Source organism: Coffea arabica, chromosome 2c, assembly GCF_036785885.1.
Source record: "Coffea arabica cultivar ET-39 chromosome 2c, Coffea Arabica ET-39 HiFi, whole genome shotgun sequence".
NCBI lineage: Eukaryota > Viridiplantae > Streptophyta > Magnoliopsida > Gentianales > Rubiaceae > Coffea > Coffea arabica.
This window is the reverse complement of record NC_092312.1, coordinates 21206815-21234119: the sequence shown is the minus strand read 5'-3', so window position 1 is coordinate 21234119 and position 27305 is coordinate 21206815. Positions and strand designations below refer to the sequence as shown.

The following is a 27305-nucleotide window of genomic DNA, read 5'->3' as shown; positions in this document are numbered from 1 at the left end:
TGTATAAATAAGAGAATTTGTCATTGCTGTGACCTAGGATGGTCATACTCATCCATGGAGCTGATAAATTAGATAACCCTGTTGGCCTGTATGAATTTATTATCAACATTTGTAAACCATTACCTCCAATAATAATTTAGGTTCGAGATTTCTACGAGCATATTTTTTAATCAAAAACTTTTTCTGCGAATATATTTTTCAATCAATTTTTTATCTCATGCATATCAAATTATTATCATATATTTTTCTATAAAAACTCCTAAAAATTAATAATTTAAACAAGCTCTAAATGTGCATATGTGAGAGAAAAGTAAATAGTTGTATACAGATAGATTGAATGACTTATCACTCATGGATAAAATGAGAGGCTAACAACTCTATGGCCCAAACGTTGACCAAAAAATTCCACCGCAGTAATTAATAAAGTAAGGTGGACCATGAATGTTCATCTCAAATCTGAAAAGTCAAATGATCTATGGACTCCATGTTAGCTTTAATTCCTGAAAACGAAGTTGCGGGACAGAAATAGTTTTTTTTTTTTTTTCCGGACATTGTAAATCCTATTATACACGCACTGTTACTTTACACTAAAGGGGGTGGAGTCAAAGAAATTAATAGAAAATTCGGACCAAATGGATGCCTTTGCGTGACAAAAATAGTTGGTGACAGTTTCATAAAACCAATCAGAAATCCTTATACATTTCAATCACACGCATGGTGCATCTCATGTACGTGATCGGGGGTGGCTGGTACCTGTACTTAGGAATGGCAACGGGGCGGGTATGTCCTGCAGCCCACTAATTTCCCCTATCCCCCGCCCTGCTTCTCCTGTAGGTGTTGATGCGGAGTTAATAAAAAGTTGTTATATACTTTTTTTATAGTTAAATTTTAGTAAATAATCAAGTATTAAAATATCAACATATCATTAAATTATTATTCATTGTAATTTCACAATTGAAACCCATAAAAACAATCAAACAAATGTTATTTGAATACAATCCAACATCATGAAACAAATATAACTAAAGTAGTTAAATTTTTCCTTTTGACACACATATAATTATCAAGTCTTTTTTTTTTTTGAGGAAAAAAGTGTCATTGCGTTGAGTGTAATTAGAAATTTAGTATAAATGTATTAGTTAATTTAGTATAACTAATTAATAATTTATATTAGTAGACATATATAATTATTAATATAATTGATAACATCAATTATATTACATATACTAATATTCATTATATAATACATATAACTAATCATGTACATATATATTTTTTATTTTTTATTTTTTTAACGTGTGGAGGGACAGGGAATCCCCTGCCCCCCGCCTCGTTTCTAAACGGGGGAAAAATTCCCCCCACCCACCCCATTAGCCCCTCACGGACATCCGTCCCAATTACCACTCGTACTTGTACACTTTTTTTTTTTTTTTTTTTGTATTGCTGCTGAAATAGCATACAGAAGACAAATAAGTGAAACTAGAATACCAACAACCTTCATGCTTTGCAGTTGATGATATAGAAAAAACTTCATTCTTTACTTCATTTGGCAAGTCAACATTACTTGCTTTTGTGTTATGAAAATTAACCGACTTGATGTAACTAAGCTTAGTCCTTCTTCTTGACTATTTTAGATTCTACAAAATCTGATGATAAAAATTAATTATAGAGAATAATCAGAATCAGCAACAGCTAATAGGTTTAAACTTTTTTGTCACTCAAAATTTTATAATCAGAAGACAAAATCAACCGAAAACATCCCATTATCCTGTTAATTACTTTTAGATACCAAGTTTGAGGTGAGATTAGCTTTATAACAAATAAAAATAAAATCATGTTTACAATGAGTAATTCTTTTAGTAATTGCCCAATAATATAATGATTAATCTTTTGTACATTGTCAATCTTAAATGAACGATAATTACATAAAATTAAAATTTAAAATTCAACTTTTACACATGTATCATGAATCTAACAGTAATAGTATATATTTGTCAGTACATATAAGATTTATCCATAATACAAAGATACTCCTTTGAATGAGGTTGGACCCTTGATTGCAACATCCTCAGGCTTGTAGGTATCTCACGTTTGGAGTTAACTAGTAGACTTTCAATATATAATATAACTTATCATCAAAGGATTAGGAATATAGAGATAATTAATAAACTCACTATTAATTCTTGGTCCTCCAAAATCTTCTCCTAATTCACCGGCCATCGAGTTTGACCACATTTTTTTTTATCAAAGTTTTGCTTTTAGATTAATCCAACTACTCCTTGCACTTTTCTCGCCGGAAACTAGTTGCTCCGTTTGAATTAATTGTTTTTGGAGATATTTTTAAAAATTTTTCCTGTAACAACGTACATGAAAATTTTTTATTAAAATATTTAATATATTATATAGATGAAATATATTTTAAATTATTATATATTACTGTAATATTATATTTAAAAATTTTATTTTTTAAAAAAATGACCCAATCCAAACGGATAGTAAATTTTAATGCACGAGTCAATGCTTAACGTGGGCAATGCGCCAGGTGGTACAAGGTAACAGCATCTGTGGCCTAACTAAAAGATGGCGACCTCTGTCCATGCGCCACCGGCTAATCTTCCTTCCACCAATGGTTCCGCTTCCACGTAAACTCGTGTTTTTTGTTTTTTTGTTTTTTGGAGGAACTTGTGTTTAGTTTTCAAGTCATTGTCCTAAGGAAAATGCGTGTAAGGCCTATAGATTCAGTATATTACTATATTTCTCCCATCTCTTTCACGGGGGTATATAGTATTGAGGGATCTCACTTCTTTTTATTCTTCTTCGTCTCCTTCACAATTTGGCAAATGACATCCCTTGACAAAGCTTAACACAGTGGATCCTTTGGCGTGCAAATTAAATCTGGAGTTTGTTTACGGGATTCATTTGTTTAAGGCTGTTTAAGCTTACATAATTCTTGACTTTTTTATTTTCAAAATTAAATCCAACTCGACATTTGGGGAAAAAAAGGGTAAATGTTTGTCCCTTACTACTGATATTGACCTATGTAACAAGAAAGTTGTTTTTGGCCGACTTTTTGCTACATTTTGAAAAAAATAAGAAACGAATAAGTGGCACCTTAATTTTAAGACTCTAAGGTACAAATTTAAGTTAGGAATTAGGATAATCTCATGCATCACAATTTCGTAAACACGGCTATTTTGCTCATTTCGGATAATTTGCTCATTTGTTTGGTCACTCGCTTCGCCTCCGTTTTATGGAACACGAATTTATTGAATTTTAACAGGAAACATCTCTAGAATGTTCTAATTTCATAACGTAGAGGTTATGAATTCTTACTGCCCTGTCCCCTCCCCATTTTTTAAATCCCACCATTCCACTACTACAAAAAAAAAAAAAAAATAATAATAATAAGAAAAAGAAAACCTCTAGAATATTCTCATCAAATAAACACAAATGAAAATGGTGTTATAATGAACTTTACCTCTTTTTTTTGGAAACCAGACTTTACCTAATTTTCTTAAGCATCTGAATTTCCCAAATAATACTTCACCTAAAGCACAATGTACAGATATTCAAGAATAGGCACTTGTAGGTCTCAGCCCATTGGGCTCGGCATATGGGGGAGAGATTTAAAAATAATGATCTTCTTGACCTGTCTGAGTCAAAGAGCGACTTGCTCCAAACTCTATCCAGGATCCATGATCATTTGTCATGGTCCTGGGTTGCGGATTGTGGCAAAATCAATTTGCTGAGCTAACTCTGGCACCTGTTGAATTAGTTGGTTATACGATCCAATGAACAATTTTGTAGTAAAAGGGTTCTTAAAAAAAAAAAAAAAAAAAAAATGTAGTAAGCGGTACTAGTTTCTCTTTCCCCCATCAAAGTCACATTTTGGGATTCCAATTCCTCCTAGGAATAGTTGTTTTGCATTTGAACTCTTTTTAAGAATAGTTGCTTAATGGGTTTGTTCGGACAGCTGATTATTTTTTCAAATATATTTGCTTTCATCATCATTACAATTTTCAATACATCTTTATTTTTCTAATTACCTTTTTATCTCACATACATCACATCACAAAAAGTGCTACAGCAAAAATATTTCAAATAACTTATAATCCAAACAAAATGCTAGTGAATTTATTTTCAAAATTATCCTAAAAATTTAAATTTAGCATGAAGCATAAAGTGTATTTGAATAGTAGAATATTTGAAATAGGTTTTTTTTTTTAAAAATTATAACACTTTTTTAATGTAATATATATAAAATAAAAAAAATTATTAAAAATTAATAAACTACAATCCAAACAACCAGAGATAAAAGTCAAATAACTTTAGAGAAAGAGATCATAATCTTAATTAACAAATAATTTGACTACACTTCGAATGATGATACTTAGGGCGGAAAAAGTAATCTGCTTTAATTTTATTAACCCCTTGCACAGCCTTAACCTAGAATTACTTAAGGCTCGGCCATTCTGTTAATTTCAAATCCATTATTTGTATTAGCATTTAGCAGGAGAGGGAAGCCAAAACTTGGACTATGTTCGGGTAGGGGCCGCGCGAACGCAGGCCCCCACTGCCACAAATTATGACGTAGGCTCCACCACTTGGGTAGACCTTAGGCGGGCACCCCTCCAAAGTGCAATGGAGGTCACCAACCTAGGCCATGGGCCTTCTTGATCACCCATTGACCCCGTCCAGGTAAGTATGTTTCCCATTTCTCCTCCGACCTATTTTATGCTTCTCTCCTTGCCTCCTCTCCTCCGTCTCAAGTCGATGTGGGACGCTGAATCAGTAGTGAATCTGGCACAACTGACTGCACCGCCTCATCTTGCTGACCATGCACGTTCCCTTAAATTTTCCTGCAGCATTTTTTTTATGATTTTCTTTGCCTTCTACTCAAATTGATTACCAACGGGTCAATACTTGCTCTCAATTAACGTAGTTAAAGATGAATTAAATTTCAGTCAGATGGTAAAAATTACAGAGTCCCATAGTTCAATACAAGTGTTTTTGTTTTGTTTTTTGTGGGGGGGGGGGGGGGGGAGTTGGTGGTGGTGGTGGTGGTTTTCCTTTATAATAAACTCATCCTATCCACAACTTCATGAACTGAAGAATAATTGAACAAAGTAAAGGAAGAGAGGAAAATGTAGGGAAGCTGATTTTGTAAGGGTTCTCCACATTATCACCAAGGCTATACACAACCTTTTCGGTTTCTTATTTTTGTTGTGACTAATAAATAGAATCGAAACGAAATTTGGCCTAATCGATCTGAGTCTCGACTCAATTTTACCAAGTTCGAACTCGAGCTCGAATTCAACAAGTTTTCAATGTAAAATTCGAATTGAAATACGATCTCAAATCGAATCTTAGTCGAGTTCAGAGTCGAGTCTACTCGAGTTCAAAACAAAATAAATAAAATAATTACATTTATATTTTTAAAAATGAATAAGATAATCATGTTTCTTTGATAAATAATATAAATATTAGGAATATATATAATTTTACTATTAAAAAAATATATACATATATATATATATATTTCATCCGACTTACGAGATAACATGTTGAGTTTCTCCCTACACAACTCGAGTTCGATAGCTCAACTTAGTTAGATCGAGATCAAGTCAAACTTTGATCGAGCCGTTTGCGAGCAGTTTGATTTGCTTGCGGCCTTAGTTGTGACTTGCTTATTCTTTCTTTCCACATTCTGAAAAACAAAAGGTGCTTCATCTTGCTGACTCCATTCTTGGAAGTAGAAGTAGATATCAGTCCGATCCTCCTTAAACTGATACATCTTGGCGATGAACAGGAGGTTCCTCATCATATCTCTACAACAAGATTAGAAGAGCTTCTGGGGACGCAAATTAATGTGCAGATGCTCTTGTTCTGCTTCATGAATTGAGAAAGGCTTAAGCATACTCATCTTCCAAGAAAGAATCAGCATTGAAGGGTTTTTCCTATCTTCTTTTGTTTTTTTGCAGCTTTATTGATATTAGGCCTGTTAAAGGAAATGCAAGAGGTGCGAAAATGTAAACTCATCCTCCACAAGGTGCATTGATGCAACTCAGCATATACAGAATGCAAGCCAGGAAATCAAATTTGCATTGCCATGTTTCTAATTTCCTGCCTTCCTTAACCTAAAAGATACATTTCCACTAATGGTCATACATTAATCCAAATAATACTTCCAATCCGAGTTTGGCATGTTCATAATCTGTCTTTGTGAATTTGTGACGTGAAATCAAAACAATTCATTTACAGGTGCCATTTTGGGGGAAAAAATGAACTCTTTTGCAAGGCCATGAAATTTTCACACCAAAATCCACCATACAAGGGGAAAAGGAAGGTTCCTTGAGTCAGTTTCTTGGAAGTCTCTATCAAAATTGGCTGCTAAAAAATCCAACATAATCAGATAAGCAGAAACACAGCATTCATTCATTATACAATCCATCCAGACCCGTTGAATGCTCCACCAACAGATCAAGAAAGCAGAATCACGTCATCCCACTAATGTTTAATTAGCCAGTATTTGCATAAGTTAAATTATTTACCATTCGAACGCATTTACACCTTTTCACAATTTAGTCTTACATTTTTTTTTCAAAAAAAAAAAAAAAGTAAACACGCGAGCGACCACTATACTTGAGCACTCAATGAATATCTATCGTACAAATTCATCGTTTACTTTTTAGTCGGTATTGTTTATTCAAAATTGACGTTTCAATGTTCGAAGACTAAACCCAAAATTTTCACGAAAAGCTACTCATTAGAGGTGACTTTATAACCTAATACTTACTAATTATATGTAATAAAGATTAGGCAAACTGTGGATATGTAAGGTACGAGATATGATGCTTGGTGTTGCAGTAAATAAATGTCCCCTCAAAAAAAAAAATTAAAGTTGAAAATGGAGAAGAGGTTAATTACTACATTGAACCTAACTCGTGGCACGTGAAAAGGATAAGCAAATGAGTAAGATTCCTAAATTAAAACGAAAACTACTAGTACTATATTTAGCTCTAAGATTTTAAAATTGCGTTTCAAACATCTCGTTAACATCCCAAAACCAACATCTCCTTGAGCATTTTGATCTTTCCCACGTACTGAGAAGAAGGAAAAAAGAATAAAAAGAATGCTCTTTCTTCTACAGCATCTCCATAAATAATTTACTAATATGCTTTTCTGAGAATTGATCCACGTTTTCAGCTACCCCTTCCGCTGCTTAGAACCCCAAATCTAAAAATCTTGAAAAAGCTCTCTTTACGAATTTGGAACAAGCCCCTGAATCTCTTTCTTTTGCATATCAGAACAAAGCTGACAATTTTTAAATTCTAAGCATCCAAATTTAAAATTTTTCCCATATCTTCGTATTTTCAAGATTTTCAACTTTGCTTCACTTTTGTGACCAATCATTTTGAGCTTATAAAAGTTCTCATCATCCCTTTGGATTTTCTCATCTAGTTGAACTGAGGTGGGAAGACCGGTGGAGAAAAAGGGGAAAAGATTGTAACTTTAAGGGGTGAAATGGCGATGCAGAAGAGCCGAGGAGAGAAGGATGATGTAGAGAATAGGTTAGCAACTACAGCATCGGTGAAAGATTCATCAGTAAGTCTATTAAGGGTTATTTCAGTTTTGATCATTTTTGTAGTAGGGGTAGTGATCGGGCTGGTTTCAAGTTCCCACATTGATAGCTACTTTAGAATCCAGCAATTTTATACCAATAGGGCTCCAGCGTTTGATGATAGAAATTGCACAATTGTGATTAACACTTGTGAAACAGAGGATTGTTTGAGCATGAAAAGTTTTATCAGGCCTAAGAATTTGACTCATGGTTTGTCTGATGAGGAGTTGTTTTGGAGGGCTTCATTGGTGCCTAAGAAGGAGGAGTTCCCATTTAATAGAGTTCCAAAGGTAGCTTTTATGTTTTTGACTAGAGGGCCATTGCCGCTTTTGCCATTGTGGGAGAGGTTTTTTAAAGGAGAGGATGAAAAGAAGTACTCAATTTATGTGCACGCTCAACCGGGGTTCCAGCTCAATGTGCCTAATTCCTCAGTTTTCTACAGACGACAGATTCCAAGTCGGGTATTGTTCTCTTGACTTGATAGTTTCTTATCGGTTACTCATGTAATCTATGTTTATAACATGAATTATGAGATATGGTAATTTTTTTCCCTACTCGTCTTTATGTTGGTATATAGGAACCCTTTTTTTAGTAGGTTAAGTACCTAATGAAATTTGTGAGTATACATGGGTGAATAGGACAGGAAATTTATTGTTTCAGACACATTACTTTCAAGGTGTAGTATAAGTAAATGCACTTCTATACCAAACATTCTGCTTGGTTTGAAGGTGTTAGTATGTGAATTTCTGAGGTTCAATAGAATGTTCTTCTTAATTTATGCTCCATAAGTTTTGAACATCTTCCCTCAAGACATTTGTTTAGTTTCAGATGTAGACCCCATGTGGGGTTGCGGTGCGGTTACAGAAAAAGCACTTTTAAGCACACAAAGTACTTTTAGGGTGTTTGATAACTAATTTCCCTTAACTTAAGTAGCGCAGCTTTTGGTAATGTAAAAGCACTTTTGTTAAAAGCACTTGTGTCAGAAGTGCTTCTTTATAAGCCACTGCAACCCCAAACTGGGCCGTAGCACATGACTAGATGCAGTTTACCATTGTGAAATGTAATTAAAACAACTGATTAGTATAGGATGTCTCTTTGAACTCACCTTGTGAGTTTTGCCAGACTTGTTCAACTGAATGTTAATTATACGTAGTAATGGAGTCTAGGACTTAGCTAATCATGCGACATAGGGAAGAAATTCAATTTTATAAAGATTTAAACTACAGTGTAGAAGGACAGCTGAAGAAAATGTTTATGCTGATTGATTAGATGCTGAAGTTGCTTTTTTTTTTTTTTTATTGTAATATATAGTTAACTCAAAAGAGATGAAATTTTGAAAAGACAGAATGGCGCCCTACGAATGAACTTGTTTTGAGTCTGCACCATGGAAATTCTCGGAAGTTTCCTTAAAGGCGGCCACTTAATAATTTAATTGTTCTTGAGCAAACAATTTTTTTTTCGCCTCCTTAAGTTGGAAAAGAGTCTATTTCGATGAACTACATGTTGGTTTTAATCCGATCTTTCTAATGATTCTTCTAACTAGCAGAATCAACAGAAGTTTGATCAAGTTGAGTCAGTAGATAAATTAAATCAAGTTGGAGTTAGTTAGTCTTGCCTCATTGATAGCCATTCCTTTTGCAAAACTTTGAAAAATATCTTTGCCGAAGAGCATTTTGACATATTGGTTCACTTGTCAAAATCTATGATATGTTGCTTTTATGCTTGTCCAAAGTAAGTCTTGAGTCGACATATTTCATCTTGAGTTTAGCTTGATATGCTGATTGCTCGCTTGCCCAAGTGTGAATCCTAGGTCTACTGTTAATAAATTTTGAATTCTCTGTGGGGATGATTGAATGCCTTACTGATTTGGGTGCTTTTTAGAGCAGTATATGAATGTGCAATGCTGAGCGTATAGCTTGCCCAAGTATATCAAGCTCCTTTATTAGACAAACAGCTGCAAGCCTAATCTCTGCATATCAAGCTGTGAATGTGATGAATGAATTGCTTTAAGCTTAAATATGCTGCTAATCTCTTTTATTTTTTTTTCGTGTTGTTGGGGTGGGGGGTTGGTTTAGAAGCATATCTAACTTTTAAGATGTATATTGTTCTACCATTTGGTTATGAAGTGGTACACCTTCTTCATGATGCTTCCATTGTGAAAATGATGGTATTTTTTCACAAGAGAGTCACATACTCATACTGTCGGTGGGGATAATTTGAGCTCAAACTTGATGTTGATACCAAGCTCCATACCGTTGAGCTGAGCTCAATGTAAGATCAACTCTCTGTGGACTCTGCTTCAAGTTTCATATAGTGCAGCCTGAAAGTCTTTGAAGCAAGGTCTTGGCCGAAACTATGGTTCTGCTCATTAATGACTATGGTTTTCTGTTAATTCAGGTACCACTAATTACATAAAGCGAGGATATTGATGAAATTTGTTATGTGGAAACACGAGGGAATTTAAGTGATGAGAACAATTTGCAATTAATACAAGAGCTTGACATTATGATTATGTGCAGTGCATGACAGGTTATCCTGGTTAAGACTAATTGTATTGAGCTCTGGAACTTCCTTCTTCAAATTTGAGGCTTGAACTTGTTGAATACCTTGGTCGAATGTTATGGAAGTATTTAAAATAAGTGATAAGGGTCAACTACAGGCTTTTTTAAAGATCTAAACTCATACTGGCATCTACTGCAGCCCTTATTCTTAGTGTACTGCTGAAATAGTTTTGAATCAATAATTTGATATTTGACAAGCTAAGTGTTGGAACAATGGGTAGATGCCATTGATTTTGCAAATGTGCTTAGGGCTTTAGAGTCTTGTTATTCCTAAGATAAACTTCCTGGTAATTTCACATAGCCTTTACAATGAAAGATGCTAAAATTGTCAGATGTATGTTGTGGTAAATACCATGATGCTTGTCTATGTGATGTAATTAGCTGGAAAACAATGCATTGATTTGATGTGGTGCATACTTATGCATGAAACAGCTCTTACATGAAGAAATATAATTCTGAGAATGCTTTTAGAACAAAGAGAATGTGAATATGGCTATTTCTCTATCTGCTTCACGATTTCTTACCCTAATTATGGGTGGGGAAGGTTTACCTCAAATAGACATTTTCTATGGGGTGTGGATTTCTCCACTAGCGTTCAAGTTGGCGAGTATAAGGATATAGGAATTCTGTCATTTGATAGAGTAACTCTGTATGCAGAAAACAAGGGGGAAGAAGAAATGAAAGAGGCATTTCTAAACCTATTCTGTGCTTTGTTTAAGGGTTTTTTCGCTACCCATCTGGTATTCTGTGGATCATCTAGTTGTGAGCCTTATGTTACATTCATATTTTTGACACTAAAACTGCCAGATGAAGATGTTTTGTGCTGCATCATGGATGTTATGACCGTTATCTGTTTTTTACTCCTCTTTTGATGGTTAACGCCCTGTGTAAGCATCTTATGACTATTGCACTTTTAAAGGTTATCAGTTGTGCGCAACACTACCCTTGCATATTTAATCGTAATTTTTTAGGTTAACTTGGCAACTTCAACAGGAAATCCCTGGATGAAATAGCTTATAAATTGCCTTCTAATTTGGTACTCGGTTAGAAAGATAGACTATCAAGAACGTACAGGAGGTACAGTGGGCAGTTTGCCATGGAATAGCTTATCAATTGCCTTTTAATTTGTTATTCAATTAGAAAGATAGACTGTCAGGAACTTACAAGAGTTACGGTGGGCAGTTTGCTAGATCTAGTATGGAACGTACGTGGATGGAAGTTGGAGTTGGCGACTCTCCTAAGGTTCCCTTCCATAATCTGGCCAAGTTCTTGTAAATATCGTCTTTTTAGGATAGTGCAGCACATATGAGTTGGTACCTCGTATCCCATTTAGAACGTACTAAATTGTGCATTTTTTGTGAGTTTTTAATTAGATCTTACTGCCATTACAAGTATTTGGTCTTTTTCCTTCAATTGTTTCTTTCATATTTTAGTCATAACTACACTGTCCTCTAGTCTGTGTGCTCCTTTGGAATTTCCTTTCTGTTTGTGAACTTTTGTCGGTCGGTGAATTTTATTTGACTTTGTATTGGCAACGTCACTTCCTCTGCCATAGCCTCTTTAGTATTTACACAGTTCATAGTATGCTTCATGGTTAAGCAGAAATTTGCAAACAAATCTGGTAAAACATAAGATGATGGTGCGCGTATCTTCAAATAATTATACAGCTGCATAACTCCAGTCTCTTTGCTGTTTCATTTCCTGAGCATTATATTTTCTTCCTTTGCAGCGTGTTGAATGGGGAACAGTATCCCTCGTTGATGCAGAAAAACGGCTTTTAGCCAATGCATTGCTTGACTTTTCCAACGAACGTTTTGTTCTTCTCTCTGAGAGTTGTATCCCTGTGTATAATTTCCCAGCTGTCTACGGATACCTTACTGGGTCCATGCATAGTTTTGTTCAGTCATATGATGATCCCTCTCGTTATGGCCGTGGCCGTTACAGCCGTCGGATGCAGCCAGATATTAGGCTTGCAGATTGGAGAAAAGGGTCCCAGTGGTTTGAGCTTAACCGCTACTTGGCTGCTATTGTTGTAGCAGAAACAAAATACTACTCAATCTTTAAGAAACATTGCAGGCCTTCTTGTTATCCAGATGAGCACTACCTCCCAACATTCCTTCACAAGTTTTATGGAGCCATGAATGCAAACCGAACGGTGACTTATGTTGATTGGTCTGTAATTGCACCACATCCTGGGACGTTTACTGCAGTTAATGTTACGGAAGGCTTTATTCGATCAATAAGGAACAACGGGACAGCATGTTCTTACAATTTAAAAAGTACGACAACTGTTTGTTACCTCTTTGCACGAAAATTTACTCCCGATGCTTTGGAGCCTTTATTGAATCTCAGTTCGGAAGTGATGAGATATTGAAAGTTGTGGCTTAAGTAGAGTTTCTAGTTGTGATGTTTAGAACTTATATCTTAGACCCTTTCGTGTGCTTAGGCCGAAATTCTGCCAGATTTTTGTCATTTGATAAGAGGCTGCTGAATGTACAGAACTTGCCAGCAGAGGATATGGTCCTCAACCAGGCCCAGGATCTGCTGGATCATTGATGCAGGAGAGCATAAGTTGGAACTCATAGCCCTTTGGCTTTGTTCATCTGAAGTAACTTTGTGTTACCTTACCTACTAGAAAGTGAGTAAGTTATAAAATTACACGTTGAAAACGATAGATATAAATATGTGAATCCTTAAAATTAAGGAGATAGATCATTATTTAATTTATGTTCGTGTTGCATATAAATTGCATATTGTTTAGAGTAAGATTTTGTACCTTAATTAAGTATTTAAGCTCCTAATCCAACTTTAAAAACTTCACTACTTTGATGAAGGGAAGGGAGAAGAAAAAAAAAAAAACTTCAGAACTTGCTTTTGGTCTCTCTTCGCTGTTCCAACACAAAATCCAAACTACAAAATATGTCGAGACCCTGATAAACCTCCAACCTGACAGTGAATTCTGGACAAAAAGAATTCCAAGGGAGGTTATGTTAGATTTCTAAAAGGTTCAATGCCTATCGAAAGTCGGATTCCTTCAGCATTTTCACTCCTACATTTAACTTTCTCAAGTTCATTTCGGTACAATGAGACGGACAGCGGTCTATCTACTCTAATATTCACCAATATAGGTTTGACATTATGATAGTTGGAAAACAAATCCATGTCAAGCAACGAATCCGGCCTTCTAGTTGTTTATTACTTTCGACCTCACCTTCACGCAGCTTCCACTTAAAAAGCCTCTCCAGCATCTCCAAAAACTTCATCTTTGAAACCGGAAATGCCATCACCCCATTCAAACACCAATTTAGGTACCTATTAATTGAAAACTGCTTCTGCCCCTGATTTGAAGGAATTCCTTAACATGAAAAAAGAGCAAAATGTCATCTCCGAACCACATATGATGCAGAAACTAAAATTGAATGAGCACGAATACGTAGATTTGCAACTTCCACGGAAGAAGAGTTGAAAAGAGAAAATAGTATTTAGATCCTTAGTAGCTATAAAAAATTACAAGAAGGAGATGCAATAGTTGCATTTCCTTGACATGCCATATGATTGTCATTTAGGAATATAACAGCATAATTCTTGGAGTTAATGTACGTCTTGGCAATTAATTTATCAAGTATTGAGTAAGCCAACTTCGGCGCGATATACCAATATACACACAACTGTTCTTCCTAAATACAACAGTGAACTGCAGCTATGAGCATTTACTGAGCCTTCAGATTGAAATGACAATGAAAAGACTGATAAATCTTTTACTTGATTCCCTAAAAAGGACTGGAGGAGCTGCTGAGTGCTGAGCCAGGAAGCTGATAATGAGCTTCCAACTCAGCTGGGGACATAGGAAGAGAAATAAAAGGAGAGGCGTATAGATTGTCACTCCAACATCAGCAATGTCTCAGAATAAGTAAACCCAATCCTATAGCTCCAGCTATTTTTCCCTCAAAATGATTCGGTAAGAACCTGCAGAAAGTAAAGAAGGATAGAGGATACTCATTCCACCTAATTGCAGTTACTTGTCCAGATTGGTAAAAGTGAGTAATCTCAGGCTTCACTATAGTGTTTTGGAGCACCAGCAACTACTCTGTGGCTTCATGAGTCATCACTGCTCCTCTACCCCTCTTTCCCAGAGCTACAAATAAAAGAAAATAACAAACTAAGGGCAATCATCCACAAAATCTGCATTTTAACAGCTTCAACCTAAGGAAACTTTGCTGCCAATTGACATCTCAAATGAATTAAAAACCACAAAGATCACATCCCTTCCCCAAGATGGATCCATCTATAGAGCGAGTAGAAGCAGATACAACTCAAATCAATAAAACCTTTTAACAGACAAGCCTATTTCGTGGTTGATATGGAGCCCTTAGATAATGAACCCCAGTGGAAAGCCATAGGAAACACTTTGCCGGCAATAAAAAATGGATATAACGGTCACCTGTGAATACAGGTTGACAGTTGAAGATTGGGACCTCATTCCACCACCTTTGAATATTTCCAGGATCCTCTGGGATGACGGTTGTTTAATCGAGAGGGCTACGAGTGTCGCAAGCAAGGTCTTTGTCTGGCACTGAGGAAGCTTAGGTATTTCACTACTTTACCCAGTCGGTGTGTGTGTGTGTGTGTGTATTGTGGTTTTGGGGGTGGAGGGAGGGGGAAGTGGGGCTGCAAAGCTAATACTCGAATAGATTTTTAATCATAAGGAGGTCAGAATAACCAAAAAATCTAATAAAACAGATGCCTTGTACTTGGCACATAACTCTATAATAACGACAAGAAATTGATACACTACACTCAGTTGCAAAACTAATCTCATTTACGTTATCAATGTTGTGACCAGAATAGATGTATGACGTATAGTTTGAAGCCCAACTCAGAAAGGATATGACTTGAGTGGGATTGTGTACCTAACAGTTGACTGTCACCTGACCTGCCTTTCTGAAAATTCCATTCATTCTATCATTGGAGATGATGGCATTGCTTATTTCCTCATTTGATGTGTTACTACCTGTTCTGGCATTTGAGATGGTGCTGCTGCTTGTTCAGGCATCTGTGGAGAAGATGATGTCTGCCATGGCATCTGAGCAGCTCCTGTTGCTTGTGCAGAAGATGCCGTCTGCCATGACATCTGAGAAGATGCCGGTGCTTGTGGAGAAGATGATGCCTGCCATGTCATCGGAGAAGCTCCTTGTGCTTGTGGAGAAGATGAAGTCTGCCATGGCACATGAGAAGCTCCTGGTGCTTGTGGAGACGATGTGTGCCATTGCATCTGAGAAGCTCCGGGTGGTTGTTGCCACTGCATTTGAGAAGCTCCTGGGGCGTTTCCTGGGGAGTGAGAAGGAAATGATGCGTGCTCAGGCATTCGAGAATAAACTGAAGCCTGCCATGGCATTTCTGACGTTCTAGGAGCTTGAGTTTGAGCAGCGGATGATGCTTGCCATGGCATTTGAGAAGCTGCTGGAGATGTTTGCCCTGGATTGTGAGAGGAAACTGAAGCCCGCCATGGCCCTTGAGCAGCTCTAGGAGCTTGAGCAGTAAATGAAGCCTGCACTGGCATTTGAGATGCCCCTGCCGGTGATTGTCCTGGCATTTCAGAAGAAGCAGAAGCCTGCCACGACATCTGAGTAGCCCCTGCTGCCGCTTGGCTGGGCAGTTGAGGTGAAACAGAGGACTGCCAAGGGCTTTGTGGGCCTGCAGGAGGTACCTGTGTTGGAATTTGAGGAGACAGGGAAAATGATGTCATTCCCGACTGAGGGGTTGCTAATGGTACCCGCCATGCTGGCACCTGTCCGGGCATTTGGGATGCTGGCACCTGTGGGGGTGGATAAAATGGAAATCTTGCATTTACAATTCTCTCGATAACCTCAAGCCTTCCCTCTTTCTCAAAAACATGCAACAGAAATTCCTTGAGCGCAGGGGTGACACCAACACCAAAGGTAATCATCTGAGTTACCACATAAGAGCAGGCCTCCAGTTCACCGACTCCGCAGAGCCCCCTGATCACAATCTCAAAAGTTGTAACATCAGGTTTCGGTTCTCTCTCACACATCTTCATCAGAATAGGCACGCACTCCTCCACTTTCCCTTTTTCAATCAAGAAACTAAACCATTTATTAGCATAAGCGGGAATGACCCTAAGGCCAGCCACCACCATCATCCTATACTTCTCCAAAGTTTCACCCACCTTGCCCGCCTGAATATAAGCATCAATGAAAGTCCTAAAGGTCGTAACATCTGGTGACAGAGACTTACTCTGCAACTGCACAAAATAACCCTCAGCCTCCTCCAATTTCTCAACCTCGCATAACCTCACAATCATATTATTAAACCCCGCCACGTCCATGGCAAAAGGCCTCGACTTTTCTGCCTTACCAACCTTCTTAAACACTTCCATGGCCTCCGAAACCTTCCCTAACCTAAAACACTCATTCACCATAATATTAAAGGTATCCGAATTCACAGCCTGAAAAGTGGGAGGAGTATGATTATCCAACATATTATTAAACAATTCCCAAGCCTCCTTTTCCTTCCCATGCCTCACTAATACCTCCAAAAGCACATTGCAAGTAGCAGGGACCATTCTGAATTGCTTATTCATCAAATACTTGTACGCCTCCATGGCCTCCTTCTCCCTCCCCTGCTTAAAAAACCAGTCCATAAATGTCGCACTAACGACCCCATCATAAACCAAACACCTCTCTTGTAACTCTTCAAAAAATTCATTTGCTCTATCTAAATTGCCCAATTCGAGAAACCCATAAATTACATTATTATACACTAACGAGTCCGCACCTTGACCTTTAGCTAACATATCCCTGAGGAAACTGACGGCCTCATCGATTCGGCCAGCATCAATAAGTCCCTTTGTAAGGTGGCGATAAGTAAAAGACGAGGGCAAAAAAGGGGCTTCCTGGTAAATAAGGTGATAAACATTGGTTGCCTCCTCAACGTCCCCGTTTCCGAAATGGGAAAGGACAAGATTGTTGTACGAGACAATATTGGGGATAATACTTGATTGCTTGAAAAAGTATTGGAAGAGGTTCTTCGAGTCAGTGTAGCGACCGGCGCGGTTCATAGCCGCGATGATGGCGTTGCAGGTGAAGACAGTGGGTCGGACATTGGAAAAAACAGCGTGGCGAGCTATGGCAGAGGCAGAATCGAGATCCCCGGCGCGAATTAGGGATTGAACGCGGTTGTGGAGGTTCAGCCGAGGACCGGTTAGGGCTGAGGTGCTGTCAGGCATCGGAGGACCTTTCGGGGCACTACCCTGCTGGGAATGGGATGGAGGGTCGCGGCGGAGGGCCCACATCGGAGGCTCGATTCGCATCCTGCGCTTTCTCCGGCGGCGCTCTGCCGCGGCTTCTTCGGCGGAAGTGAATGCATAGGATCGGAGTGCGATCAATTGATTTGGGTTTTGCGGGAGGTGTTGGCTCTTGAGGGATAGAATATGAGCCGTCCCGGCGGTGGAGGTACAGGTGGAGCGGCGACAATGACGGAGGAGGGTCCGATACATGGTCACCGTTGGCTGAGTTCGACAGACTGAGGTCAAGTGTTTAGTTGGGTGGTGCCCTGAAAATGAGCGAGGGAGAAGAAGTTTGAGGACCTAGGGTTTAAAGGCTTAAACCCTTGAAATTCTTGGACTCGAAGAATTTGCACCTCCTGCCCACCATAATATAAGATTTTACAATTTATTCCCAGATGAACTTTTTCTAATTATATGTTAACCCCCTCAATTCTGTTATTATTGTTTTTGCTCCCTTGTTGTTTCTATCAAATCTAACATCTTACCTTGAACTAATGCAAACAACTTCTTACTTGGACAAAATGCCGAGTCCAATTCATTTGTCAACTAATTATTCTACGTTCTTGCCAAAGAAAAGAAAAAGAACAAAACTTATTGTTTGAAAGACTCATAGAATTTCACTTGAAATTAGTTTACAAACTCACCAGAAAAAATAAATAAAAGGAACAAAATGGTATTGTTACATTTCGGAAAAAAAAAAACATCTATTTTTGATCTGTATAAGGAATAGTAAATCCTATAGAATCAAAACTAGCATATTTGTGACATCAAAAAAATATACAATTACAAAGAAGAAATGTTAAAGGCTGCTTCTTCCCTGGCTCAGTCGGTAAAGTTTCAGTATCCAGTATCATCATCATCATCACCACCTGGGAACCGAGCTCTTCAAGGCTTTATACAACTTTGCATTGTATAGGAAAAAATTTTCTGTACGGTGTTTCCAGAGATGTGTATGTTTCTGTACAAGAATCAGCACTAGTCCAGCCATGTTTGTCCTGAAGTCTTTAGGATGGAGCTGTGCTCTAATGAACTGTCTGCTCTACTTGATTATTATACGGATCAACCCAACATTGATCTGCCTTGACAGCTTTATTCCATCTCCTCCTAAAAATTCTCATCTCAATGTAGGATTGTCTTCTGACCTGAGAGCAAGAAAAGAAGAGATGAGAGGAAGTTAAAGCAGGCGAAGCTAGAGACACACCACAAAAGCATCGTAAATTTTCCCGTATGAGCCTAGGCATAGAGTTGACTGCTGAAGACTAAGAAGCAGCTAAATAATTGACCATGAACACTACCCTAGGAGAATTGTAGACTTACAGCAGATCTGTTGTCAAACTCGTTGAGTACAGAAGTTGCCTGCAATTTCACACAAATGTGCCGCGATTTAGATGAGAGGAACGTTGAGGGGATGGGAAGTTTTAACATAAGTTCAATTTCACTGCCATACCAAAGTATCCGAGCCTGCTAAATTCTCTGTTTGTGTGGAAGATTCAGGAGATTCATCAGTCAGCTGCACAAAGTCAAGGAAAGCAGCAGAAAATCAGGTAAGCAGAAAAGTACAACTTCACTGGCCTAGTGGCTAGTGGTGGCCGGATCAATTAAGAAAACATAGAATCTCCTCTCTTCCCTACCCAAGACAAAAACAGGGAAACAAACAGGCTTTGTGAGATTACTAACCTTGTGTCCACCTAAAACACCACCTAGTGTAGGAAGACCCATGTGAACTATATACTCTGAGTCGACCACACCAACTTTCCTTGTCCTATCACCCTGATACATAGTAGCACAAAAGCAACATATGATCATTACCAGAAAACAATGTAAGCAGGTCAATAACATCTATACTATACATAAAGGGAGAGGAGATGTTTTGGGGTAAACATTTTCCATCACTTTATGTACTCTCAATTTTACCCTCACTAAAATAACTTCTTACTTTACTACCTAAACACAAATTGCTAAAATAACTACCTGTAACTATTTTTAACCATAATTAATCTAAACACATCTCTACAAAATGACTGCTTCTAACTCTCTAAGCATTGTAACTACTAAAACCATCATTTGATGGGAGAAAAGATTAAAATACCACAGTTTGCTTTAGTAATGAAAATTTTATATAAAATTGATTCGTCAAAAAGCATTTTCGAATTGCACACACATCGCGTGTGCCTTTAGCACTAGTTACAACAACTTGCCTGCGCACAATAACCAAGCTGCATATCCAGGCCCCATCCATGGATCAAGTCATTCTGTTGAAGGGAAAAAAACCACCAGTAAAACACAGTTGCCAATATAGAAAAGCAGACTGGGAGATGCTGCAGCTGACAGTCGTGAAACTTACTGCACATGAAAACCCCATAAGAAGGCTCACTGAAATTCCCCTAAAGATGTGGGTATGACTTGTGAAATGGGGCTACTGTATTATTTCTGAAGGTTGTCTTTCCAAAAAACATAATTCAACAAGGTCATACACAAGAAGAGACCAAGTTATTTATCAGAAACAGTAGGTTTTAGCACCCATTATTTTCCAGCACAGAAGGAAAAGACTGTGAAAGGAAGAAGGAAAAAACAGAAGGAACATAAGCAAAATGACTGAAAGTTATTTCACTCATCCTAGAAGAACCTCACTCAAAAGTTTTCTTTTCTACTTATCTTGTTTAGACCAGCATTATTGCATGTAACCTATATAGACCCCTGTCCTACTGAACACCATTCGGTGACATTCTGCCACTCGGACCTGAGAGAGAGCGGGTGTACACATATCTGCGTGTGCATGCTTGTTTGACCTAGATACTTGATGCACAATTATCTGATAACCATAATATATAAAGAATCACAAAAGACATGAATGGTTGTTAGCTCTTCAAAAGACTCATATTCCAATACCTGAATCATGTACCAGGCACAACGCCAGGCTGCTCTAGAGAATACAGGAGCCATCATCTCCACCCAACTACATGTAAATCTCATATTGTAAGAAGAGGTCCTTTTCCAACTTTTGTAAAAGATAATTAGACATAATTACTAAAGTCTGTTCAACAAGTTGTGGTCTCAAGCTAGAGAAAAGTCATAAATGAAGTACAGAAAATTAGAGCAGCAAATTTACCCAACACAAGGAGGAGCTGTGCTGTTGCTAAAACACCTTCCTCCACCTTTGAACTTAAAGAACCTCCTGTTAGAAGCATAAAAATACATACAAACATTACACTAATGTAAACTTTACAAGATTAGGAGTTGCAGATTCTGAATTCATGGTTCTAAGACAGATATCTCATGGTCAAAATCAGCATAAAAAGACCAAAGAAAATAAGCCTCTAGCAAGACAGTGTCTACATCCCAAAACAAGAGGGCCATAGTTATATTCTCCAACTGGTGCCTGTCCAGTAGCATAGTGATACTTTTCCATGAACATTACTCTAAAGTTGGATTTACAAACATAGCTTTATGCCCTAATCTATTTGGTTATTCATGTTTAGTTAAAATGTTTTAGAGTCCACTAGCAGACATCAATCAGTTATTTCAGGGCCAGCAAATACACTGGAAGCATATACAGTGGCAAAACTAGTAACCAGCAACTTACTTGACATAACATTTTCCTATTTGTCTACTAATAAAGCATGTACCCAACCTGTGCACTCTCGATTTCCTCCTGCGTGCAGTGATTTGGTGATGAACCTTTGATTTAGCAGCATCCAATGCAGGCTGCGAAATTTCAAGATCTTCTTCTTTAACAATCGACAAGTACCTGGAAAACATACAAAGAGAGATGGTAAATATTTTCATTTCATGATGATAGACATGCTCCTTGAGCCACTCTCTAGATTTTCTCAGCCAATCACACCATGGCCTCTTTAAGTATGAAGATGATACATGTTTAGGAACCACAAACTCTTATAATTCATTAAAAGTATGGATTATTTGAAAACTAACAAAGTGTACTTTTGGTAGAAAATTAATTGACTATAAAGGGTCAAACAAAAAGTATGCTCCTGCTTTGTCCACAGTTAGGTTGCATAAGGTCACAGTTTTACACGATTTTGCACCATTATTACCAGTAAGGATGAAGCAGTATAGCTGTTTGCAGCCCACTCATGGCTGGGATGAGGAAGCTGTGCACTAAACTTTGTAGTTACACCATATATATATATATATATATAACCATATAATATAAATGTAACTATTTTTCAATTGAAAAAAGATAAAAGTTATGTTAACATAATTTGAAATTTCAATATCTTTTCTTAGAAGTAATTGAGCTCTACGCTCTTTCATAGAACTAAATTCATCTATGATTGAATCATTACTAAATTTTTCAGCAACTTCTTTTTCTATATACACAGTTAAACAATCATTCAAAAAATTATCTTGCATCTTGTTTCGGAGCTTTGTCGTGATTATTTTCATAATTGAAAATGCCCACTTTGTAGCTGCAATTGATATAGAAAGAGTAACAACAAGTCTAATAAATCTGTCAATAAGAGAATATATCACTGATTTTCTTATTTTCACCAAGTCTTGACATAACTCCTGAATACCAAATAATTCTTGCAATTCATGATGATTTGGAATGTCGAACTCAAAATATTGAAGTTCTATTCTTAGACATACTAGTTCTTGTTTTTAACAATTATGAATTGGGTCTCTTTATTCTAATACATCACATTGGGTCAATTTACTATGGAACATCAAATTATATATTTAATTTTTGAAAGTTAAATAATTAGTACAATAAAAAATAAATAACTTTTTCTGAAGAAAAAAATTAATTCAAAGATGACTAATTCATATATATATATATATATATATATATATCTCAACTTTCATAATATAAACTAAAATTGTAAAAATTTAGGGGGGACCAATTTTATTTTACACACATATTTACATATTATGAATTAAAATTTTCAAAACTTAGGAGGGGCCATGGCCCCCCTCTGTCCTCCCTTGGCTCCATCATTGGTTACACCACAACAAAGAGTTGAGAGGAACTTAGTAATTTGCATAATCGGGTATACAAGACGTACGCTTTTGGTCTCTCATGTAGACAATTATTTCATTGTTCCATCCAACAAAAGGCGGTTAAGTTATGCTTGAGACTCTTTTGCAGCAACTTTCTTCTGCTCAAGCCAGCTAATATTCCAATTTCAGTAAATGGCGATGCAACCATAATTCAGCCAAAAGTTCATTACCAAGAACAATTAAAATAAATATCTACTAGAAAACAAGACCTTAGTTACCAACATTTTTATTTTGTTTTAACTTTATTCTCTGTTTAAATATGATAAATTTCTAATACACCAATATGTGCAAAATAACTAGCACTCTCAAAGCACAATACAACGAAGAAGATCTAGTTCTCAGAGTGTGTCTCAGTTACCTTCCTGGATGAAAATTTTCAACTCCAAGGTCTTCATCCCACAAAAAGATGTAATCATACTCGGAAACTATATCTGGATGTAGGAAACGTTTTGCAAACCACCTGCACCATCAGAAGAAAATTTAGACAACTAAAGATTTTAAATGCATGAAGAACGAGCACTTAGAATCAGATATTAACCATTTTGTTTGATTAGTGGCAGCGACATGTATGACCCGACCACTCCAGTCCAAATCATTCCACTCATCCACAATACCATCATAATGAAAAAGCATGACGACAAAGTTGTTTCCCAGAAACTGCAATATCCATGAATAGTAAATACCTAACTTAGATAAACAAAAATCAGAGTTGTCTGGACCCTAGCAAAAAGAGGGGAAAAAAGAAGGAAAAAATAAATATTAAGCACAAAGATGACAAGTTTACTTTCATTAACATTAACCAAGCGTGGAGAGCCATTACCTTCTCAACCATTTGGTTCACCAATTCTTTCTGCTTAATTCCAACTGGTATAGCCAACAAATTTACTGAATGTTTAACCTTTGTCTGCAATAGAAGTGCATTCAAAGATAAACATGGACACAAGAAACTAAAAGGAACGAATTTAGAAGAATTACAAACCAGAGAAAAAGAACAAGAAAATCTGAGGAAGAAGGAATGATCAGTATCTACCACCTAGAAAAAGCATAATGCAATTTTTAAATGTAGCAATGCAGTTGTAATTGCCAGAACATGGTCTCATATGACAAGTTGTAAACCAGAAAACATTTAGACTCTTGATGCACTATTAAATAACTTAAAAGGTGCAAGAATGAGTTATAAAATTCAGTGAAATTCATCATAGTCTCATGTACCTTTTCATTAATTTTTCCCCATAAAGGGCGCATTTCCAAGTTAGAAGTTCTAGATACAATTCCGTCTGGCAATGCCTCACTACCAAGTGGCCGGCACTTTTCCTGTGGTAAAAGATAAAATAGTATGAATTCACAAAGTCGAAAATCAACACAAACTGGACTTCATGCGGAAAGTATAGGGAAAATCAAACACACTTATCTAATGCCTAGTCGCAAACATATAGTTTACTTCTTATTCTGGTCTTACTAGAGTCTGAATTAAAGGTTTCACGATTAATCCATGTATATAAGTTGCCCTACAAACAGGTTATAATTGGATAAATCCTCAAAACATACTATTTCTCTGAAAGTTTCATGTAAGAATTGATTGAGTTCTAAGTGTAAATTGTATGCCCAACAAGATCTATAAAATACAAGGAAAAACAACCTTGGTGGTCAACAAGGATAAGCAGATGAAAGAGAGAGAAACCAAGTACTATAGTTGAAAACCTGACATGAAACCTTGCAAAATAGAAAGACAACTAGATATCCACCTGTCCTTAGAAATACACACACACAAAAAAAGCACCAAAAGCCTCTTTTGTAATTCCTAGAACTCTAAATTCCCTAATACATAAATAATGTAGCATTACAAAAGAGAAAGGTGCTTGTAAAACTTCATCATAACAAGTGATAAGATGCAATATAGGAATGAAAAACACAAAGAGGATAATGGAAGAACAAAAATAATTTATGCAGCGGAAAGCAATGCAATCTTTCTGAGACAACGAACCTTGCATTTGTCAACCTGTGCATCATGCTGCGTGTCATTCATTCCGAATCCAGAAAATATCTGCAAATTCCACATTGAAAAATAGTTGCCACCAATAAATTTGGACATCAGAATACACATTCTAGGCAAAAATAGTTACCAATCAACCAATTAAACAGAAATCTCAGTACATTTTTTGACAGCTTGCAGTGAGAAACACCAAAAGAGAAAAATCAGAAACATTCAAAATCCTAGAAGGATCTCATTGAATAGGGAGAATTTACCAAGACAATCAAAGCGTATCAAAGTTTTCAAACGAACATAAATGAGACACAGATTATAGATGGACACGTTGACACGATAAAAAAAATGTCTCTGTGTAACTAGCTTTTCTTACAAAACGGAATGAATTAAAAAGAACTAAAAGAAAGACACTTACTATGTCATCCTTTGCAAGGAATGCAGTTCCGATGACGTATACGCAACAAATCAAAGAAGCAGTGACAAAGAGGCTGCATAAATACAATCTAGCTTTTGGATCTGGCATGAGTGAAACCTGAATAGGCAACAAATTAACTATCAGTACCCTAGAGACAGAAAGGTATCATTCCCGTCTAGAGTTAATAAGAAGGTATCAAATTGTAACATCATATATAATTTCTTCAGCTATAACAAAAGTTATCATAGTCAACCGTCCCAAATAAACTTCAGAGAGTCCAAAAAACCCCTCTGGCTCCAAAATTGTCAAGGCCAATAAAAGGTTTCTGAAATCCTCAAAGATAAAGGGGAGCATCAAACAAGCATTCAGAAAACGACAATTTTACAGTCCTTAATGGTTGCAAGGATAGACATTAGCCAGTTATTTCAGAAAAAGATGCTCTTGTCAGCTGCAAAAAAGCTAAGCTCTTCAGAAGCCTAAAATCAGAACAAAATCCACTTAGCATCAGAGGCAGCAACTAAAGTACAGAACAAAACAGAGGGTTGCCCCTCTAGACTTCAACACTTCTATCTGTAACATTATTCAGCAATATAGCAGGTTGTTTACAGAATTTGGAATATTAAACATCTTTTATTGCTAGTAACAACAAAGAAATTTTAAAATATAACAGAAAATGGGCCCTCAAAAATCTCAAATACACCACGGGTGTAAATTATATAGCTTTTAACTGTACCTGACAAATTCAGAGTTTCAAAGATATTCCCTTGCAATTAGTAACAAAATTTAACTATTTAACCTTAATGCATGTATGACAATATGAGCATATAAGCAAGGTGAATAGGCTGTACCCAGAACACTACATTGCACTTCCTATACATATCTATGCACACGCTCACTTTGTTTTTGCATCTTTGCCTGTACATGATATGTATGCACACGTGTACAAACACGCACACACACACGTGTGTGTGTGTGTTTGTGTGTGTGTGTATAATACGCATATGCACACGTGTAGATTGATGCATATATGCAAATGTCACCATGGTATCAGCAAAAAGTGTCTCATGTGCTGATTATCAGAATTCAACTTTCACTGAGAAACAGAGTATATACTCAGATAAGTACACCAAAATTTTGGCAGCATTCAATTTAAAGCTATCCACTTGCTTTTTTTCATCGGCAACAACTACTTCTCCAAAGAATTAACTGATGTAGAAGCATCAAACAACTCAAATTTTTACCTACCAGAATAAGCACCATACTACAAATCCTCTTTGCTTCTAATCAAACTCTCTTACTTTCTTTTTCCCCTTCAATCTCAGCTATCAAACAGCAAAGATAAAAGTTAATTCTATTCTCGTTCCCAATGAAAGATAGTCAAATCTCTCTCTTTTCCAGGAAAAGTGAAACGGAGGAAGAACCATAAGTACGAAATTGACTTCAATTTACATCTAACTCTGTTAGAAACCATCTATTCAGTTCTGTAATACGGTCTTTGAACTAATTTTCCCGGAATAAAACCGATAGAAACGAATAGATATTCAAACTTTTTGATATCCCATTCGTTTTCCTCAGAAAACCAAAATCAAAGCAGACAAACATTCAATTTCCAACACACAGGAAAATTAAATTTATTAACAATAAACATCAAAGCAAGAATACAACATGAAAACGTCATGAACTCAAATGCAAAATCCCATTTACATAATCCCAGAAAAAGTCTGCTATCAAGTGGCTAAGACACAAACGAGAATAAAGAACAAGAGGAGTTACAAAGTTGAAAGACTTCATCTTTGCATGCAAAGCTTCATAAGCGTCCACCAGAAACGACAGGCCCCCAGATGACAGAAGTAGGTGAAGACAGAGAAGAAGAAGAAGAGGAGGAAGCCTTGATACAAAAAGGCAACTTTCAGAGCAATGAAGGTGGAAAATGGACTTTTGGGCTCTTTTTCTTTCCTTATAAACTAAATAAATTTTAGTCGCAATCACAAGAAAAGTCCAACAGCAGTCCGTATGCAAAAAGTAACGAATAAACAGAGAAAGAAGAAAGTTTAGTGAAAGATGGCAATAAAAGATATGCTGCTTGTCATATTCATGGAAATACACAGTACTATTACTCTACTCTCCTTCTCTCCCGTATCTTCATTAACTTCGTTTTGACCCAAAAACGACGTCGCCCCAAATTCAGAAACTGAAAATTTTTCGGCCCTTTAGAGATATACATAAAGTTTTTTGTTTTCGTATGTATAGGTGGAGAGAGAGTGGAAGCATATAAGGCGGTGGAATGTCGAAGTTAAGGTTTGAAGCCTTGGAATCCAAACTTCACTTCAGCCGTCGTGCGTGGCGACGTGCGTGAGTTGTATTCGCGCCAGTATGGCAAGTGTGTTCTACTC

The 27305-nt window shown here is 36.9% G+C and overlaps 3 protein-coding genes and 1 non-coding gene across 8 annotated transcripts; 1 reads left to right on the top strand and 3 right to left on the bottom strand.

Moving 5' to 3' along the window:
* Positions 1–4545: 4545 nt before the first annotated feature.
* On the bottom strand, positions 4546–4706 carry LOC113733498 (U1 spliceosomal RNA). Its single transcript, XR_003459012.2, has one exon. It is a non-coding gene; the product is annotated as a U1 spliceosomal RNA (small nuclear RNA).
* A 2303-nt stretch (positions 4707–7009) lies between these two features.
* On the top strand, positions 7010–12790 carry LOC113731947 (glycosyltransferase BC10). Its single transcript, XM_027257495.2, has 2 exons — positions 7010–8082; positions 11912–12790. Exons 1-2 carry the CDS (start codon positions 7525–7527, stop codon positions 12554–12556), a joined length of 1203 nt encoding a protein of 400 aa, XP_027113296.2. The 5' UTR covers positions 7010–7524; the 3' UTR covers positions 12557–12790.
* Positions 12791–13042: 252 nt separating this feature from the next.
* On the bottom strand, positions 13043–17817 carry LOC140003689 (pentatricopeptide repeat-containing protein At1g10270-like). 4 transcript variants are annotated; one of them, XM_072075216.1, is made up of 3 exons: positions 14624–17817; positions 14188–14317; positions 13043–13537 (listed from the first exon to the last, which is right to left on the bottom strand). In XM_072075216.1, the coding sequence occupies exon 1, from the start codon at positions 17696–17698 to the stop codon at positions 15167–15169; it is 2532 nt and encodes an 843-aa protein (XP_071931317.1). In that variant the 5' UTR covers positions 17699–17817; the 3' UTR covers positions 13043–13537; positions 14188–14317; positions 14624–15166. The 4 variants fall into 4 exon arrangements, with proteins under 4 accessions (XP_071931317.1, XP_071931318.1, XP_071931320.1 ...); XM_072075217.1 differs by lacking the exon at positions 14188–14317; XM_072075219.1 differs by lacking the exon at positions 14188–14317 and having other exon boundaries at positions 15093–17817.
* Positions 17818–18079: 262 nt separating this feature from the next.
* Positions 18080–27151, bottom strand: LOC113731945 (uncharacterized). 2 transcript variants are annotated; one of them, XM_072075220.1, is made up of 15 exons: positions 26686–27151; positions 24913–25029; positions 24495–24554; positions 23723–23824; positions 23331–23414; positions 23049–23230; positions 22869–22970; positions 21120–21236; positions 20598–20663; positions 20378–20444; positions 19687–19740; positions 19166–19258; positions 18936–18998; positions 18806–18844; positions 18080–18630 (listed from the first exon to the last, which is right to left on the bottom strand). In XM_072075220.1, exons 1-15 carry the CDS (start codon positions 26701–26703, stop codon positions 18511–18513), a joined length of 1284 nt encoding a protein of 427 aa, XP_071931321.1. In that variant the 5' UTR covers positions 26704–27151; the 3' UTR covers positions 18080–18510. The 2 variants fall into 2 exon arrangements, with proteins under 2 accessions (XP_071931321.1, XP_027113289.1); XM_027257488.2 differs by having other exon boundaries at positions 23049–23167; positions 26686–27148.
* Positions 27152–27305: the final 154 nt, after the last annotated feature.